Source organism: Hippopotamus amphibius, chromosome 8 (genome assembly GCF_030028045.1).
Source record: "Hippopotamus amphibius kiboko isolate mHipAmp2 chromosome 8, mHipAmp2.hap2, whole genome shotgun sequence".
Classification (NCBI taxonomy): domain Eukaryota; kingdom Metazoa; phylum Chordata; class Mammalia; order Artiodactyla; family Hippopotamidae; genus Hippopotamus; species Hippopotamus amphibius.
Window position 1 is genome coordinate 36,566,835 of NC_080193.1, and position 18,654 is coordinate 36,585,488.

Below are 18,654 nucleotides of genomic sequence, written 5' to 3' on the forward strand. Positions count from 1 at the left end.
TCCACCTGCAGCCCTGGGCAGCACCCAAGAAGGTCAGGTAATTGTAAATGAACCATGTGATTCTTATGCTTTGACATCTGGAGCCCTGTGAACCCTGGGTAGGCTGCCCCTTCCAGAGTGGCTACTTCCTAGGGGTAGTAAATGACTAGCCTTGAGTATGCTTTTCATATGCAAGCCAACCAACCTAGAGCCCACACCCCAAAACCCTCCTCTATCAGGTTTTCACAGAGTGTCACACTCCAGGCTACCAGCCCCCTGCCTTAATCACTCCAGAACTGAGCGCATACCAGACACCCAGGGACAGCCTTTCTGCCCCAGAGCCAATCCTAAACCTGCCTACTCTGCCTCACCCATTCCTTTTCCTAGAAGCCACCAGAGAGGGTCTTGCCTGGATTCTCCCCTCACTCCTTCTGCCTCCTGACTGACCCTGGTGCTTCTCCCTAAGGCCCTGCTCGGGAACTGTAACATACTGTCTTTTTCATGGTAATATCAACTTATCTTTTGGCCTCACAATACCTTCAAAATAATAAAACCTGCATTGAAAACAGATCGGGAGGCTTCTCCCATGGCACAGTGGTTAAGAATCTGCCTGCCAATGCAGGGGACACGGGTTCGAGCCCTGGGCTGGGAAGATCCCACATGCCGCAGAGCAACTAAGCCCGTGCACCACAACTATTGAGCCTGGGCTCTAGAGCCTGTGAGCCACAACTACCAAGCCTAAGTGCTGCAAATACTGAAGCCCGAGCACCTAGAGCCTGTGCTCCGCAACAAGAGAAGCCACCGCACTGAGAAGCCCGAGCACTGCAACAAAGAGTGGAGCCTGCTCACCAAAACTAGAGAAACCCTGTGCACAGCAACAAAGACCCAATGCAGCCAATAAATAAGTAAATAAATAAATTTGTTAAAAGAAAACAGATCGTGACATCCCTTGCATCATCAGGCCCCCAGGGCCGCAGGAGGGGGACTCGATTCAGGGTCAGGTGGAGGCTGGATTCAGATCCACAGCAGCCAACCCTGAACACGTACCAGCACGGCAGGACAGCTGACATGTCTTCTCTTTAAATTAATACTGATGGAGGCCAACTTAATTTCATGCGCTGCTTCACTGATGCTGCATTTGTTCTCTGATTATAATTTCTAATATAGTGTTTCTAGATGTCAGTGGAAAAGTGTTGCCCGCCATCAGTAAACAATGCATGTTGCAGCCTCAGCCACTGCAGACACTCCCAATGATGCACCCTGAGGAGACTCAGGACGAGAAAGTACAGGACTCTGGCCCCAGAGAGCTGAGGTGCACATCAAAGGAATGATTTCAATGAGCCCAGATCCTTGCATCTTCCCACACCTAGAAAAGCCTTAAATTCCTGACCTTGAGCTGTCGGGTTTTCTTTAATTAACAGTAATCTTGGGACTTCCCTGGTGGTCCCGTGGTAAAGAATCTGCCTTCCAATGCAGGGGATGGGGGTTTGATCTCTGGTCAGGGGAACTAAGATCCCACATGCCTCAGGGCAACTAAGCCCATGTGCAACAACTACTGAGCTCACGCGCCTCAACTAGAGAGCCTGTGTGCCCTAGAGCCTATGCACCACAGCTAGAGAGGAGAAAACCCACACACAACTAGAGAAAAGCCCACACGCCGCAATGAAAGACCCCACATGCCTCAACGAAGATCCCACATGCTGCAACTAAGACCCAACATGGCCAAAAATAAATAAATAAATAAATGCATATTAAAAAAAAAAAACCCAATAATCATTTGACGTTCTGACTACCTGGTCTTTGTTACAAAAACTCTATAGGAGCTGGCTCCTCTGTTGCCTCTTTGGAGCAGTCCCTCAGAACTATCTGAGACGCTGGTGTCCCGGGCTTAAGTTCTCAAAAAGTCCACCAAGTAAAACATAAAGCATAACCCTCAACTTTTAAGTTGTGCATTCTTTTCCAGTCCACACAGAATATAGATTTTTAATATAATTCTTCTTTTTTTTTTTTTTTTTGCCATGCCACGCAGCTTGCAGGATCTCAGTCCCCTAACCAGGGATGGAACCCAGGGCCCCGGCAGTGAGAGTGCCAAGTCCTAACCACTGAAGCACCAAGGAATTCCCTCACATAATTCTTAAGAATACATCATTCCTAGTTCATTGAACCTCGTGGGATTAGACTGTTTAAGTATTCTACCTTAATTTAATTAAATGGTCCTCTGTTGCTTAAAGCATAATTGACGTTAGAGATGACCAGGAGACCTTTCAAACTTTAAAAACAATTCCTCTACACTGAGCTGTGGTAAGAAATCTGTACAAGAAACCTCCTATTTAGTTCAATAAACGTGGTCTTAAAAACAAAGAAAAAAACCCAATCAACAACCAAAATCCCAGCTCACTTCTGAGTATTTTTATTACTTGATTAATTCACAGATGAATTATGAGAAGTCGAAATGTGGGAAAACATTTGTTCCTTACTTGTTGGGTTTTTATTTAAGCTTTGTTGTGTGGTTTATAAAGTTCTTCGCTGAGGAAACACTTCCAAATTTTATGGAGCCAAAATAAAGTATCCTGGCACAGCAAAAACAAAACAAACAACAACAACAAATACCTCACTTAAGTCGCAAGACAACACCTGAAATTGTTCTGTATTTTACAGAAAACACAGCTGACAGTTTCAGTAGCTTGGGAAAGAACAGAGGGCCAGATGTTGAAACATGGGTGTATCCAGCTCCAAAATTCCTGGCTTTCAATCTGCCACCAAGTTTCTAAGAATGGATAATTAACAGTGTTATCCAAATTGGTGTTATCAACAGAGAGAAAGACTTTTTTTAATTTAATAGCAGATGCTGGATATCCTTCATGATATATACAGGATCTACTTGATGCTTTTTATGGCTGCATATTCTACCAAATGAAAGTTCCCTACTCAGTAAGTTATTTTGGGACAACATGATTGTCATTTGGAAAGTAATAGCGTTGGATTCCCACCTCATTCCTTCCATATCAAAATAAGTGCCAACGTATGAAAGACTGGGGGAGGAAATTTCTAAAAAAACCGGTGAGTAAAAAAAACTTTTAAAAAATTTTTTTAGGAAAAGAATTGCCTGGTGGTCCAGTGGTTACGACTTGGAGCTCTCAGTGCCAGAACCTGGGTTCAATCCCTGACTGGGGAACTAAGATCCCACAAGCTGCACAGCATGTCCAAAAAAAAATTTTTTAATTCAAACAAAACAAAACAAACAAAAAATAGGTGAATATTATTAAGATTTAAGATCTTAAATGGGACATAAAACATTAAAATCCAATAAACCTGATCACATAAAAATTTATTAAAACTTTTGTTATGTAAAATAAAGAATAAGCAAACAAATGAAAGAAAAATGAATAAAATATATGACAGTGTGGGAAAATATTTCTAACACATTATCCCAAATATGTAAGGAAGCCCTTACAAAAAAATAAAAAAGGATGAAGAATCCCACTTGAAAAATGGGTAAATCAGAGGAAAGGCAAAGAAGCATAGAAACAATCAAATCAAATATGAAAAAACATTCAACATCACTGAGGAAGAGAGGAAGGTACTGAGGAATATAAGCTATTGAGGAATACCTTGTATTTTCCCCACTAATTGCCAAAGGTTGAAAAGTATTGGCAAAAGTATAGAAAAATAGACACTCTTCATTCATTCAAAGAAGGTCTGTGTGCCAGGCACTGTATTAGAACTAACAGGGAACAATACATCCAAGGTCCCTGCCCTCAGGGAGTTTATGTTCCAGGTGTATAGAGATGCAGGAGAGATGATAAAGGAGGAGGAAATAAACAATTATTCAGTCTGTTATCATTCATAAAACTACAAAGTGGTACAACTCCACTGCTTCCACTGCCTGGCTAAATATGGTAGCCTCTAGCAAAACGTTGTGCCGGGTGTTCTGTTTCTAGATACTTATTCCGCAGATATCCTCACTCCTGTATAAGCACAAAGATCTGTGTCCCTGGATGATGACTGGAGTGCTGAGTGCAGTTATGAAAAAATAGAAAAGAGCCTAACAAGAGAACAAATTAGGCAACCTCCATACAATGGATTATAATGGAACCAGTAAAGGTCAGCTTGTTTGTTTTGAACAGGACCTGCACGGAAAGACTTTGAGGATACATTGTCTGTGGGAAAAAAAGCATGTTGCTCAAACAGTATACATCATATTATCTCATTTCTCTTACAAAGAAAGAGACACACACATTTCCATAAGTGTGTATGTCTGTGTGCCTATATAATTAGACATACTTTGGTTAATGTGGGACTAAGAAAAACTTGGGAAATAGGATCATGGGAAGCTTTTTGGAGTACAAATTTCTGTACTGTTTGGCTGTTCTGTTGTACAAGAAGTATGCGCTATTTTTACACTCAGTAAAGAATAAGGGAGAAGGCATTAAAAAAAAGTAATGTATTTAAGGGTCATTTGGTTTCCTCAGTTTATATTCCCAAACTTCAGGCTAAAAATTAATCTGGAAAGAAAACTTCAGGGAAGGAGGAAGGATAACAGAGTAACTAATCCCTTCCCTCATTCCTTAAATTCAAAGTCACTGATATAATTGGGGAAAGGGGAAAATATGTGGCTTACTATTTGCCAGACATTTGTTCTTCACTTAATTTTCAAGGCAACCCACAAAATGAAACCTGGCTCAATTCCATAGATAAGGAAACCGAGGGTCTTAGAGGTTGCATGATCCCCTTAGAGCTCCCTAGAGTGGATCCTAGAAGCTGCCTCAGGCCTAGAATCTGGGAGAACACGACTTCCTGCTGGGAGTTCTTATCTCCTGGTCATTCCCTCAGGTCACAGTGGGTGGAGAGCACAAGGGGTGGGGGTGGGGCAGGAGAAACTGATTATGGGTTTTTTTGTTGCTGTTCAAGGAGGCATTTTCTCCTGGCTCCATTGCAGCTCCTTTCCTTCCTGGTCTTCTCCCCTGCAAGGCTCCTACGCGCCCCTTAGAGCTGCATCAGGAGTTCCAGGTGGCAGGCATGGCTCCTGCAAGGGTCAGCCTCGCATCCTGTCTGTAGGGAGTCCTAGGAAAAGTGGGTGCCTTTTCAAAACTCCCTTCATGGTCACATCAATGGTCAACCACTCCCCAAGCTTGCCTGATTTCACCTCCCTCCGCCTGTAAAATGGGAATTATACATTTTAAGAGAATTACTCAAAAGAGAACACCAGAAAGTGCTTTGGGGATTCTAAAGGCTGGGGTCCTCACCTCGCATTTAAAGTAATCCCTAACACAACAGCTCACTTCTTGTAGGCGACCAGCGCTTTCTGTAATCACAGTTCTAAAGACGGTATTTTAACACCCTGCATAGGAATGTCTCCTGGGGGTTACGTCTATTACCTGGTTGTACAATGAATGAAGAACTAATAGAAAAGTTCAGCAGGCCTTCCTGCCTTTAACCTATCCCAAAGCTACCACCTTTCAATTCTAAGAGGTACAGTTCTTAGTTCTAGTCCAACCCTGTGTTAATCTTTCAATAAGCAGAAGAAAGGATTAAAGTAGGAAAAAAATAAAATAAAATAAATTGGAGTCCGAATTTGACGACCATGTTAACTTCCAAATAAGACTAGGAGAAACATGTATCCACTTTATTATTAATAATGGCTAATATGTAAGTTCATGTTAAATGCCAGACTGTTCTCAGTGCTCTTCCTGCATTAACTCATTTTAGCTACATAGTAGTACCTACTTGGTAGGGATTTCATTTCCTTCATTTTACACATGAGGTGTTGGAGGCACTGGGAGGTTACTTAAATGATTTACCCAAGGGAGCTGCCCAACAGCTCAGCCACAGCAACGCAGCTGGAGATCTTGGCCATCTGGTCTACCTCTCCAGCCATGTATCATTCATACTCCTTTTTGTGTTCCAAACCCTAGTCATACGGAATTGCTTAGGAGTCTCCATAAACAGCGCACTTAACTGCATCCCCATTCCGCCCATTCTTGCCTTTGCACGTGGTTTTTCTTGCTCACCAAACCACGCTCTCCTTCCAATGGATGGGAGGTTTTATTCCAAGAATGAATGAACATAAGTACTGGAAAAAATCCATCACTATATTTAAGATTAAAGAGTTGCTTTGGTAGGAAATACCAAAGCTTTCCCCCAAACAAGCCATTCTTGCAAAGTTGTTCTTATCTCAAAGCCAGAATTCCCTACACAGACTGCCTGGGGTCCTCTTTCTTCTGATCTCCTTGACTCCTCCCCCACCGCCTACTTCATCCCTTCCCTCTGGCTCCAGCCTGAAAGAAAGATGTCTCCACCATGACCTTTGGCCACTGACAAAGAGTCTACCCCTTCTCCTTAGGACTCCATTTCAGAGGAAGAGCACATACTTTGCTTCTCAAACCACTTTTCACTTTATCCAAAATTAGCCATTGGGCTTGGTGATAGGACATCCACAAGGAACCCACCTTATCCAAGCCATGATGTGAGGGCGTTGGTCTAACACTGCACTGAGAAATGAGCATCCAATGGTTTAAATGACTTTTTAATTTACAGATCCAGCATCCCTTCCATGTTTTCAGAGAACCTTAAACATTTCATTACAAGAAAGAAGACATGGGATGGCCTCAGAGAAATGGTGCCCTAAACATCAATAGAGCCAATGCAATTAACATTAAACACTTCTTAGTAAACTTTGCAATTAACCAGAAAGGTTTTCACTGTTGACTGGTATGTCTAAACTACTTTTTTTTTTCAAACTGATGCTTATTTGCCATATGACATAGACATAGAAGCTACTTTAAATAAGGTACATTGAAAAAGATATCCAGTACAGCATTACTGATAACAGCAACAGAAAACAAGAAACAAAAAGAGAGAGGGGAAGAGAGAGAAAAGAGAAAAGCAAAATGGAAATAAAATAAAGCATGCTTATTTTTAAATTTTCTGATTACTTACAGAGCATCTACTATCAAGGCACCAAGCTTAACGCTGGGGATACCACATTAAAAACATAGACATGGCTCTGCCCTCACAGAGCTTCCATTCTATCATGGGAGACAGACACTCACATAATTACATTGTACATTTCCTCCCAGCAGTTGACAATAATCAGTCCTAAATAATAAGAGAAAATAGTGAAATAATGTGCAGACTTTAAATTATGTCTGAGGCTTTATAATAGAAAACATTACAAGAATAGTATTTAATAAAAGCAAGAAACAACTTTATAGTATATTGTCTCATAAAAATTTTTTTTTTAAGTATAGAAGGAAGATTCAATGGTTGTAAAATCCACCTATCAAAATAAGTGATTGAGGGATTTCCCTGGTGGTCAAGAATCTGTACTTCCACTGCCGGGGGCGCAGCTTTCACCCCTGGTTGAGGAATTAAGATCCCACATGCTGCACTGCATGGCAGCCCCCCCACCAGAAAAAAAAAAGAAAAAAGAATAACTGATTGACAATAAATGCTGGAGCGGGTGTGGAGAAAAGGGAACCCTCTTACACTGTTGGTGGGAATGTAAGTTGATACAGCCACTATGGAGAACAGTGTGGAGGTTTCTTAAAAAACTAAAAATAGAATTACCATATGACCCAGCAATCCCACTACTGGGCATATATCCAGAGAAAACCATAATTCAAAAAGACACACGTACCCCAATGTTCACTGCAGCACTATTTACAACAGCCAGGTCATGGAAGCAACCTAAATGTCCATCAACAGATGAACGGGTAAAGAAGATGTGCATATATACAATGGAATATTAGCCATAAAAAGGAACAAAATAGGGACATTTGTAGAAACACGGATGGACCTAGAGACTGTCATACAGAGTGAAGTGAGTCAGAAAAAGAAAAACAAATATTGTATATTAAGACATATATGTGGAATATAGAAAAATGCTACAAATCAACCAGTTTGCAAGGCAGAAATAGTGACACAGATGCAGAGAACAAACATGGACACCAAGTGGGGAAAGCGGGGAGGGCTGGAGGGGGAATGAATTGGGAGATCGGGATTGCCATATATATGTTACTAATAAGAAAAAAAATACTAAATTGTACACTAAATATATGCAGTTTATTGTATGTCAATTATATCTCAATAAAAGTTCTTTAAAGATAAAAGAATAAGTGATTGGGAACAGCTAAGAAGAATGATAAAAGGAACTTCGACTCCTTAGTTCAACTAGAAATGGGGCAAGAATCAATGAATACCAGATGTACAGGACAAATATCGATATACAAGAGTGTGTTTCAAAAGTGGCATTTAAACCAGTGAGAATAAGAGATAAACTAGGCATGCACTAGAAGGTTAACTGTTTATAAAAATAAACTTAGACTGTTACATCACATCACAGATTCCCAATGCAATGTATGAAAGTATAAACCCCAATGGTAAAGCAGAGGGGGAAAAATATTTCATGTAGTAATAATTCAAAATATCAAAATATCATTAAATGACTCATTATTGTTTCCAAAAGAATTTCAAGTGCATTGCAATGTTAAAATTTAGAAACCATTCTATGAAATTTAGGAAACCACGAAGCTGATTTTGGGTTAGGCAGGCATTCTAAATATAAAAGAAAAGTCATTTTAGAAAACTGAAAGATTTGACAATAGATATTGAAAGTCAGTTTCTACACTGAAAAAAAAGATCCATGACACATATCTCAAACCATGAATTTAGTTATCACAAAATAAATACAGTTAAATGGCCTGGGGAAAAATGTTTGTAATATATGGCAGCTAAAAGGTTGATATTCTTCATATAGGATATGCTCTTGCAATCAGTAAAATAGAACCATCCCAATAGAAAATGTGCAAACAGGGGCTTCCCTGGTGCTGCAGTGGTTAAGATCTGCCAACGCGGGGGACACAGGTTGAGCCCGGGCCGGGAAGATCCCACCTGCCTTGGAGCAACTAAGCTTGTGCTCCACAACTACTGAGCCCACGCACCGCAACTACTGAAGCCCATGCACCTAGAGCCCGTTCTCCAGAACAAGAGAAGCCACTGCAATAAGAAAACCTGCGCACTGCAATGAAGAGTAGCCCCCACTCGCCGCAACTAGAGAAAGCCTGCATGCAGCAACGAAGACCCAACGCAGCCAATAAATTAATTAAATTTTTTTTAAAAAGTCACGTGCCATTGACATTGTAGTAGACCCTATTTTAAAAAACTGTGCAAAGAACATGAATATAACTTATGGCGAAATTTAAAAGAGCAATAAATATATTTTAAATATTCAGTCACATTAGCAATGAGGTTACACTTACATGTGAGTTTAAGATACAGTCCTATGCTTCACTAATCAGGTGAAAAACAACAATATCCAATATGAGACAGTAAAACATACCCTGCCTGCTGCCATGTAAACTGGTACATTCTGCTGAGAAGGCAATTTGGTACCGTATCCAAAGATGTACTCAAACCCTTTGAGCCAGTAAAAGATATTTATTTAAAAAGATAATCAACACTTCACACAAAGACAGCTGAAAACTATGTCCATACCACCAGACGGGTCAGAGTTAAGAGAAGCCTAAAATACTCTGCGACCATTACAGAACGTAAGCCCTCAGAGCATTTGTAATGACATGAGAAAAGCTCACAAATATAGTAGATGTAGAAAACAGGACATATATCTGTAGCATGGCCATAATTTTAATTTTACATACACACATATGTAGAAATATGGTGAGCAATGGTGCTCAGCTGAAATTGGAGATTTTAATTTAATTTTTAACCTACGTCCTTATACCTTTGAAATAATCCAAATTTTCTATGATGAACATGTATTATTTTCTTTTTTTTTAATTTTTATTGGAGTATAGTTGATGTACAATGTTGTGTCAGTTTCAAGTGTACAGCAAAGTGAATCAGCGATACACATACGTATATCCACTCTTTATTTTTAGATTCTTTTCCCATAAAGGGCATTACAGAGTACTGAGTAGAGTTCCCTGTGCTATACAGCAGGTTCTGATTAGTTACCTATCTTATGAACATGTATTATTTTCAATAATCAGGAACATATAACTTAAAAAAAGATCTCAGGTAAATACACCAAAGTAACACATGGGCAACTCTTTTCACCTCTCTTTTATCTATATTGAGCAAAGGATAATTCTTTTAAAAAGACCTAATGTGTTGACTGCCAAACACTGTCCAAAGCTGACTTAAAGAAAGGAGGGAGGGGACGTCCCTGGTGGCACAGTGGTTAAGAATCTGCCTGCCAACGCAAGGGACACAGGTTCAATCCCTGGTCTGGGAAGATCCCACATGCCGCAGAGCAACTAAGTCCATGGGCCACAGCTACTGAAGCCCATGCGCCTAGAGCCTGTGCTCCACAACAAGAGAAACCACCACAATGAGAAGCCCACGCACTGCAATGAACAGCAGGCCCCGCTTGTCACAACTAGAGAAAGCCCTCGCACGGCAACGAAAACCCAACGCAGCCAAAAATAAAATTAATTAATTAATTTGTAAAAAAAAAGAAGAAAGGAGGGAGAAGGGTGGAGAGAAGGTGGGGGGAGGCAGTCAAAAGCCTTACAGATGGGGGTGCAGGGAGGCGGGGGTGCAGGGAGGCTGGTGCACTGGTCTGGCAGCAGGTCCAGCAGGGCATCTGAACCCCAGGACAGGTCAGGAACAAGAATCACCCTGGACCCCAATGCTCTGTAAACCTCATCCAGTTTCTTCATGCTACACTTAGGCAAGAAAGCAGAGGCCCAGAGGGGACAGCCACTGCTCCAAGGTACACAAGTTGGTAACATTTGACCTCCTCTGAAAGAGAAAGGGAAATGGCCAAAGCCATTCCCCAAATAAGCACAGACACACAGAGGTATTCTTCCACTGGCCAGGTCACCGCCCTCAGCAGATGGAACACAGATCTCAGGGCCTGCACCAGGCACCCGAGGGCCAACTGAGGCCCCAGAGCCACCCACAGGGATAAGCATGTCCTTCCCCTGGCCACATCTAGAGACAGACGCAGAGCCACCTGCTAATTCTGAGCTGGCTCCCAGCCCAGAAGCCAGCAAGTTGAGCTGTCAGAGGTAAGCCTGATGGTCAGGCTGGACTTCCACCCCTGGCCAGCTCCCCAAATCGGGGAGCCAGAGTTCTACAGAAAGGAGGCCACCCGTGTAAGATAAATTGCAACCACACTGCTGCTCCCCTGCCCTTCGGTGCAACCCTCCAGAAAGCACTGCAGCCCGCTGCCAGCCGCTCTGCCCATTTTAAACGGGGGGGGCAATTAACCTGCCGGATGCCAGGGCGCCTAAGATGACCCGAAGAGAAAGGCAATAAACACGGACACATAAGCATATGGAAACCACAAAAACGCCATCAGTTAGGCCACTGGTCCACCAGTCCTGATAAAGGACATCAGAAATGGAACAGGCACTTCACACGCCTTCACTCAAACATCACAAAATGACACTTCTCACTTCACACACGATCACACTGAGACTCAGAGGAAAAGTCACAGAGCTCAGAAGCGCTGGGGTTGGAATGCAAAGTCCAAAGCCCGAGCCACTTTCCCAGGACAAGGTGAGCATGCTTGTCCCCATCGCCACAAAGGGCTCTTGCCTGGCAAGTGTGGAATCTAGACCCCAGGACGGGCCTTCCCAGCACTGCCGGGTGCAGCTCCAGAAAGGGCAGCTGGCCTCGTATACCAAAGGTGCTCAATCTCTGTCCAGGAAAGGACATCAGATGTGGTCCCAGCAAGTAGTAATTATAAGTATGGCTGCCAATCCCTATCATCTGCTCCCTGGAGGGCCCACACGAGGAATGTGAACCTTCACTCATTTGGCCTGAGTGAAGCACAGCTGATGTGCCCATTTTTCAGATGAAAACACTGAGGCCAGGAAGTTGCACAGCTAGGAAATGGATGCTATCTGACAACAGAGCCCCCTTCCCGAACCCCACCTCTCCCACCTGACAAGGTTACAGGCCCAAATGGGTCATTCCTGGGCGGTCTCCCCACCCCCCAGGTTCCAGCACTACCTTGGTTGAGGTAGGTCAAAGTCTCTTCGTGCAGCTTCACAGCTGGGGACGTGGCGGCACACAGCACATACTGCAGGGGCGGCAGGCGGGCCTCGTTCTCTGGGGACAGCTGGGGCTCCTCCTGCTTGAAGATGGGCAGAGCGAGGACGTCGCTGCAACACACAGGAGGGAGGGGTCAGGAGCGGGAGGCCCCCCGGAGCCCATTCACAAAGACAGGGCCAAGTGGCCAACCTCAGTGTCAAGGGTATCAAGGGCGTCAAGGGCAATGCAGCCCAGCACGGTGCAGCAAGCGGGTTCGGCCTCCCACGTCACACGTAACAGTTACTCTAAGATGCTCTCCAACCAAGCAGACCAATCCTGGGTGATTCTACTTTCACGCCACGACCTTCCAGACATTTATTCAGGTGCTGTATGGTTGCCATCCACAAGAGTCTGACAGTTAGAATAAGAACCCGAACAAAATGTTTAATTTTTAAAATAAACTGTTCTAGCTACTGGCCACTTCTCAGACCAAGACAACTCTATCCTCCAGGCTCTGTAAACCACGCAAATGCAGAAACAAACAGCTTCACCCACCCAAACTGAGACATCCCTCCACCCTTCTTAAAAAAAAAAAATTTAGAAAAAGGACAGCTGGCCCATAACCCCTATTTAAGGGTCATACTAATATCTCCTAAATGCAAAACAAGAAGGACCTCGGTTTCAATTATTTTCTTATCCAAATGGAAAATACTGAGATGCTCAAAAATTCTTTTCCTCTACCTCTAAACAAAAAAACCCATCAGATCCAAAATATCCGCCTAGGACTGAAGAACTTGCTTCTAGATGTGTTTTTTAAGTGCCTTCCCAAGGAAAAACAAAATGCTTGAGACCATGAATGACCTACAAGCAGGAGAGGGCTGGTTAGGCTCTCTGGATTATGAAGAGATTATGGTATAGAAACCAGTGCCAAAAAAGTGCCTGTGCCCTTATCTTGATCACCCGCCACCCTCCGACTGTCCTGGGTTCTGAATCAGATGTGCTGACCCCACTTCACTATGTAAACAGCAGAGTCACTGGTACAATCTACTGTTCCTCATACAACACCACGAAGGAGTGTCTCTAAAACACAGACCCGGCACACACCCCAGCACGTCGGACCAACCCTCAGAAGGAAAAGTCTGGCTTGGGGCTCACCTGGGAAATCTCCTGTGCAGGAGGGCTGCCCTGCCACCATCCGCTGCCCTGGCCCCCCCACCCCACGCCTTCCTTTGCCCAGAGCGGGGCATACTCCCAGCCCAAATGGTTATCTAAGCAGGCAGACCTGCTTCCCTGCAGGTTGCACAATTTTACGTTTGCCCAGACCATGTTAAGTTAATAATCCATGAGCTGCTGCCTTTAAATTTAAAGAAAGGGGAGGGGGGGCGGGGGGCGGGGGGCGGGTAAGAGCCATCACTCAACTGTAACCTGTTTCAAGCCTGGCATCTTTATTTGCCAAGGACTAAAAGTCACCAGAACATCAAACAGAAGGAGGGAAGAAGGGAGTACAGGCCACTACTCTGGGAAGGACCACCTTGCAGAGGACCAAAAATAAAATGCACAAACCAAGCAAAAGGACAAGACCTTCACTCTAGAGCTGGGGGAGCAGGGGCATAGTCACCGATCCTCACCTTGGCCCTCAGTGAGGTCAACCTCTCCAATGGTGAAAACCCCAGCTATACCAAAAACGAAATAAAAAAGAGTGTGGACCAAATGCTTCTTCATCCACGGTCCCCAAATGACCCCAGAAACCCATATGGCTTTAAGGCACCTTTCACCCCAACTCCCACCCCACCTCACCCTGCTGAATGCAATACCAAACTCCTAAAACGTATCTGTGGTACTCCATAAAGTCCCATCTCAGGAGCAGGGGCACCTCCCACCCAAGAGGAGAATTATTCCCTAAAGGAATGACATTTTCAGTATCCAGGAAGTTTTAAATACACTCACTTCTCCACTCAGGGTCACCTTCAAACTTATTTCTAAGGTGTGGCAACATAGTGAATAGCCAAACTAAGATTCGGGCAAAATTACAACTAAAACTGTATGGTGCGGTACAATAAATGTATTCCGTTGTAACATTTCAGGTAAGTGAATGGACACAGTCTTCTGCCAGGGATTAACATTTGCCCAGTGAGGGACTTCCCTGGCAGTCCAATGGTTTAAGACTTCCCGCTTCCACTGCTGGGGGCACAGGTTTGATCCCTGGTCGGGAAACTGCAAGCCTCAAGGTGTGGCCAAAAAAAGAAAAAAAATCTCCCTGGTGGACTCAGCATCCCCCAGAGCAGCCTGCCTCTGGTGACATCAGTCCTTAATTAAGAGCCTAGACTTATGCCATCCCCTACCACTCTGGACCATGAATGAAACACAGCAGACACACCGCTTACACCCAAACACTCCTTTGCCTTTTGAAATGGGGATGCCTTCAGGGAGAACTGCTGGACAAATATCTACCAAAAGCCAGGATTTCCAAATCACCTGTACTGCTAAATCTGACTTGGAACTTCTGCCGGCCGAAAATAAAAATAACATAAAGCAGGCACAGGACCGGCTCTCACTGTGGGGTGGTCTGTGCCCTAGGTCCACGATTCCCTTTGGGTTAAATTAGGCACATTTCATAAACTGTGACTAGGATAGAAATAAGGACAGGCTAGAGCTGGTTCAGGCGAGCTCAGAAAGTGAAATGACCGCCTATTAGTACCTGGCCAGCTGCACAACAGGGAAAAACAGTCCTCCAGGAACTGAAGCTAACGGGGTGCCACTTCCTTCAAGGGGGCAGGGGAGAGAACTTTGCAAGGCAGGCAAGACTTACTTTTCCCTTTGAAGAGCACTAGTCAAATCCCTGCAGAAGAAGAAAGATTTCCATCAAGGCCAATCAACGTGCGGACCTCGGGCCGATACAAGCAAGACCAACCGGTGGGAGGGGGCACCCTGTCCCTCCCGAGCCCCCACCCGCCCCCGCCGGCCCGCGAGGCTCAGCGCTGGGCTGCGCTCGCCGCTCACTCGCCCCTCGGCCGGACCAAGGACACTGGAGAGGACGCGAGGTTCGGAGAGGGACCCGGGCGGAGACGGGCAAAGAGCAGGGGACTAGACTCCCCGGGCCAGGCTCCAGACTGACGGCAGGAAGTTTCCTCTTCTCCGACGTGAACGGGGAGAGGAGAGACGGGGAGGCGGACGGCCCCAGAGATGCGCGCCCCGCGCCCGCCGGGGGTCGTCGGGGGATCAGCCCCCGCCGGCACCAGGCTCCGCCAACCCGCCTCCCAGGCGGGTCCCCAACTCCGAGAGTCGGGTGCCGCCGGGTCGGTCCGTCGGTCCCAGCCGGGACTCTGGGCGGGTCTCCCTCAGTCCCCCAAAGGGCACACAGCGGGGAGGCGGGGGCTCGGCGGGGGCGCTCGGGACTCCCGGCCCCCGACGTCCGACGGCGCCCGGCCCGCGGACCCCGGCCTGCACCCCTTACCGCAGGTAGCTGCCGGAGTTGTGCTGGTTGTAGTGCTCGGGCTGCGTGTGCCAGAAGAGCATGGCTGGGGCTCGGAGCCCGGCCCGACCCAGGCGCGCGGCGGACGGGACGCAGGGCGCGCCGACCTCTCTCGGTCACCGGCCAGCAGCGCTCGGGACTGCGGTGTCCGCCCACCCCGCGCATTTATGGACGGTCCGGGGGGCGGGGCCTCGGCCAGACCCGCCCCCAGGCCGCGCGGCAGGGACGTGGCTCCCGCGACCGCCTCACCTGGGGACCCGCGCGGGCGCGCCCTTCCCGGGAGTGAGCGCACCTGCAGGGCGGCGACCGCGAGCGGGCGGCGCTGCCGCGGGCGGCGGCTGAGGCCCGGCCTCTATCCTGGCCCCCGAGGGTGGGGTCCAGGGGACCATCCCCGCAGCCCTCGTGTCCTCCCGCGCCTCCCCCGCGCGCCCGCTCACTTCTGTACCTAGGGCGGGTCCCCAGAGCGGCATCGCGGTTCGGGAGGGGCGGCTATGAGCTTGGATGTCAGGGACCCTTTTACCTTGCTCTTGCTTTTACATAGCACGTGACACTCTCAGAACTCGTGTTTTTTAATGTTTTAATGTAAACTTGTGTATGGTTTGTCTTTGCCAGTAGAGTGTAATCTCCAAGAGGGCAGGACTTGGAGTCTCAACTCACCGTGTTGCTTGAGGCATAGTGAGTGCCCGATAAATATTTGCTGAATAAATATGAAAAAGAAGAATGCCATCAAGTGAGTAATCAGAGAAGACTTCCTGGAGGAGGTGACATTGAGCTGAGGCCTTACACATTCAGAGGAAGCGCCTCTGTGAACATCTGGAGAGAAAGTGGTTCCAAGTAGGTTCCAACCACCTGCTTTGGCATGGCCTGGGGCTGGGTGACCCCTCCGAGAGCTTAGAGGTGAGGGTGGGAGTGGTGGGTGGGGCAGGTCAAAGAGGGCCTGGCAGGCCCTGGCAGAGAAGGAACTGGGGCCTCTGTTTTCAGCAGAGGAGTTGCATATCTGATCTGCCTTTTGGAAAGATCAATCGGGAAGGAGTGTGGACAGTGGGTAATGGGGGTGGGGACGTTAGGAGGGAGTGGAGGTCAAAATGCCATGAGCCACACCCAAGGGATATCTGCACCCCCACGACCTGGCCCAGAGGCTGGCTCAGAAGAGCTGTGCGTTCTACCCCAGAGTGGTCATCGAAGCAAATGAAGCCCCATGGAGACCCGGGCCCGGAACTCCCAGCTCCCCCAAGCATGGGGCTGAGTCCAATCCTCCCTCACTCTGCTCTCCAGGTCCTTTCCCTCCAGACACTGGTCACAGCTGGCAAGCCACTTCCTCTGGGCAGCTCTTTGGGCCCACCACCTCCCCACTGCTCTCCTGCCACTCAGATCCCCCTTCACGGATGGATTTGTGGCACCAATCACAGGGAGGAATACAAGCAGACAGCCTGCAGTCCTCCACCCCCACCCCCGGGGCTCTGTTGCAGGGAGTCTCCTTGCCCAAGGTAACATCCCTGTTGGGGTGGCCCCAGGGACTACCCAGACAAAAGTATCAAAGTCTGACCACCTCCACTGATGGGCTATTGTAGCCTCAGGATCCCCCGTGGGGCCAGTTGGAGCTGTCCCGAGGTCGGTCGGAGCTGTCCCGGGACCTTCCTTATACACTCCTGCTTCCTTCCCATCCCTTGCACAGGTGTTAATTTCAAGGGAACTTCCAAATAAACATCCTGACAACTAAGCTCCGGCTGAGGGTCCATGACAAGCCCGGTATTTAAATGGCAGGCGCTCTGAGGTGGTATAGAAAGTGCATGCCCTCTTCTGGATTCCTTCATGGGGCAAATACCCCAGAGCACCTGCCGTGTGCCCGGCGTGGTGCTGGGTGCTAGGTACGAGTTTGCATTCTGACTGGAGAAGTCGGTCGGTGAGCAGCAGTAACGGTGCAGTGTGATCAAGGACGTAGAGGCTGCTCCCTGAATACAAGGGAGAATTCCGGATCTCAGGAAAGTCTCCCAAGTAAAGTGATGTCTCCTGATGGATGGGTGGAAGTCAGGCCAATCTGTGACGTCAGGGCTGGAGGAGGGTCTCCAGCTGAGAACACAGCACATGCAAAAGCCCGGAGAAAGGGCACCAGACATGGGAAGGAGATCACAGTGATTCGGACCCAGCTTTCCTACCTGGCTGTGTCAGGATGCGTGGCCCTGGGTGGGGTAAATGGACCGCACACCGCCTCTCACATTAAGATGGTCCTGGGACTTGCTTTGACCATAGAACACAGGTGTTCCAGTTCCAGCCGGCCCTAGGAGGCCAGGCAGCTTCTGCCTCCACTCTCTTGGAGCTCTGGACCACCGAGGGGAGAGTCTAACCCCTCTGCTGGAGAGCCAGGCCCACCCAGGCCCCAGCCATTCAGGCCACCAGCAGGGGTGGTCTTGGCTGGGCCAGTGGATCTGCTCCAGCCACATGAAACAGAAATGAGCTGCGCACGGAGCCGTGCCCAGAATGCAGCCCTGGGAGAAAACACACGGACACAGCTTTAAGCCACAAAGAGGCAGCATTGTTTGTCTCATATTAACGGAGAGATGGCGTATTGGTGCCTTTCAGTCTTGCCATTGGTGAATGGGAGTAATCAAGCTTAGTTTCAAGTTGGTGAAACTTTGAGTCATTGAGTGTAGCCTCTCAGGAGTGACCAGCCCTCTCTGTCCCTTTAGGTGACTGGCTGTCCCTTTAGGTGACTGCATACCTTCACTCCATCTCTAGACTTGACCCTGTTTTCCTGGCGATGCTGTAGGGCTTGAGGGATCTTAGTTCCCTGACCAAGGATTGAACCAAGGCCCTGGCAGTGAAAGCACCGAGTCCTAACCACTGGACAGCCAGGGAATTCCCAGATTTTGACTCTCTTTGGGGGTAGGATTGGCCATGCCCCTAGAGACTGCCCCTGAGTCACACCGTGTGAACGAGGATGTGTACTCTTGCCTGGGACTTGTCAGTGTTGCACAATTAAGCCCAGCCCAGGGGCTCCCAGTCCAGTGGGTAGAAGACAGACAGACGTGCAGGCAACGGCCTACCGGTCCCTCTTGTCGTTTTGTAAACGTCCACAATTCACTTACGGTGGACTCTGGACACATGCTCTGTGCCACACCCAGTGCCGTTCCCTGGAATTTGCCAATGCTGAGAAGGAGGAGTATCACCCCATCTCACAGATGAGGAAACTGAGGCTTAGG

At 47.1% G+C, this 18,654-nt stretch overlaps 1 protein-coding gene across 1 annotated transcript in view; it reads right to left on the minus strand.

The window, feature by feature from the left end:
* Positions 1 to 15,498, minus strand: part of TFCP2L1 (transcription factor CP2 like 1) — a 64,427-nt gene extending 48,929 nt beyond the window's left edge. The window contains exons 1-2 of the mRNA XM_057745766.1: positions 15,437 to 15,498; positions 11,962 to 12,113 (exon numbers count right to left, since the gene is read on the minus strand). Of these exons, the coding sequence (XP_057601749.1) occupies positions 11,962 to 12,113; positions 15,437 to 15,498 (214 nt within the window). The remainder of the gene's footprint in view (positions 1 to 11,961; positions 12,114 to 15,436) is intronic.
* Positions 15,499 to 18,654: the final 3,156 nt, after the last annotated feature.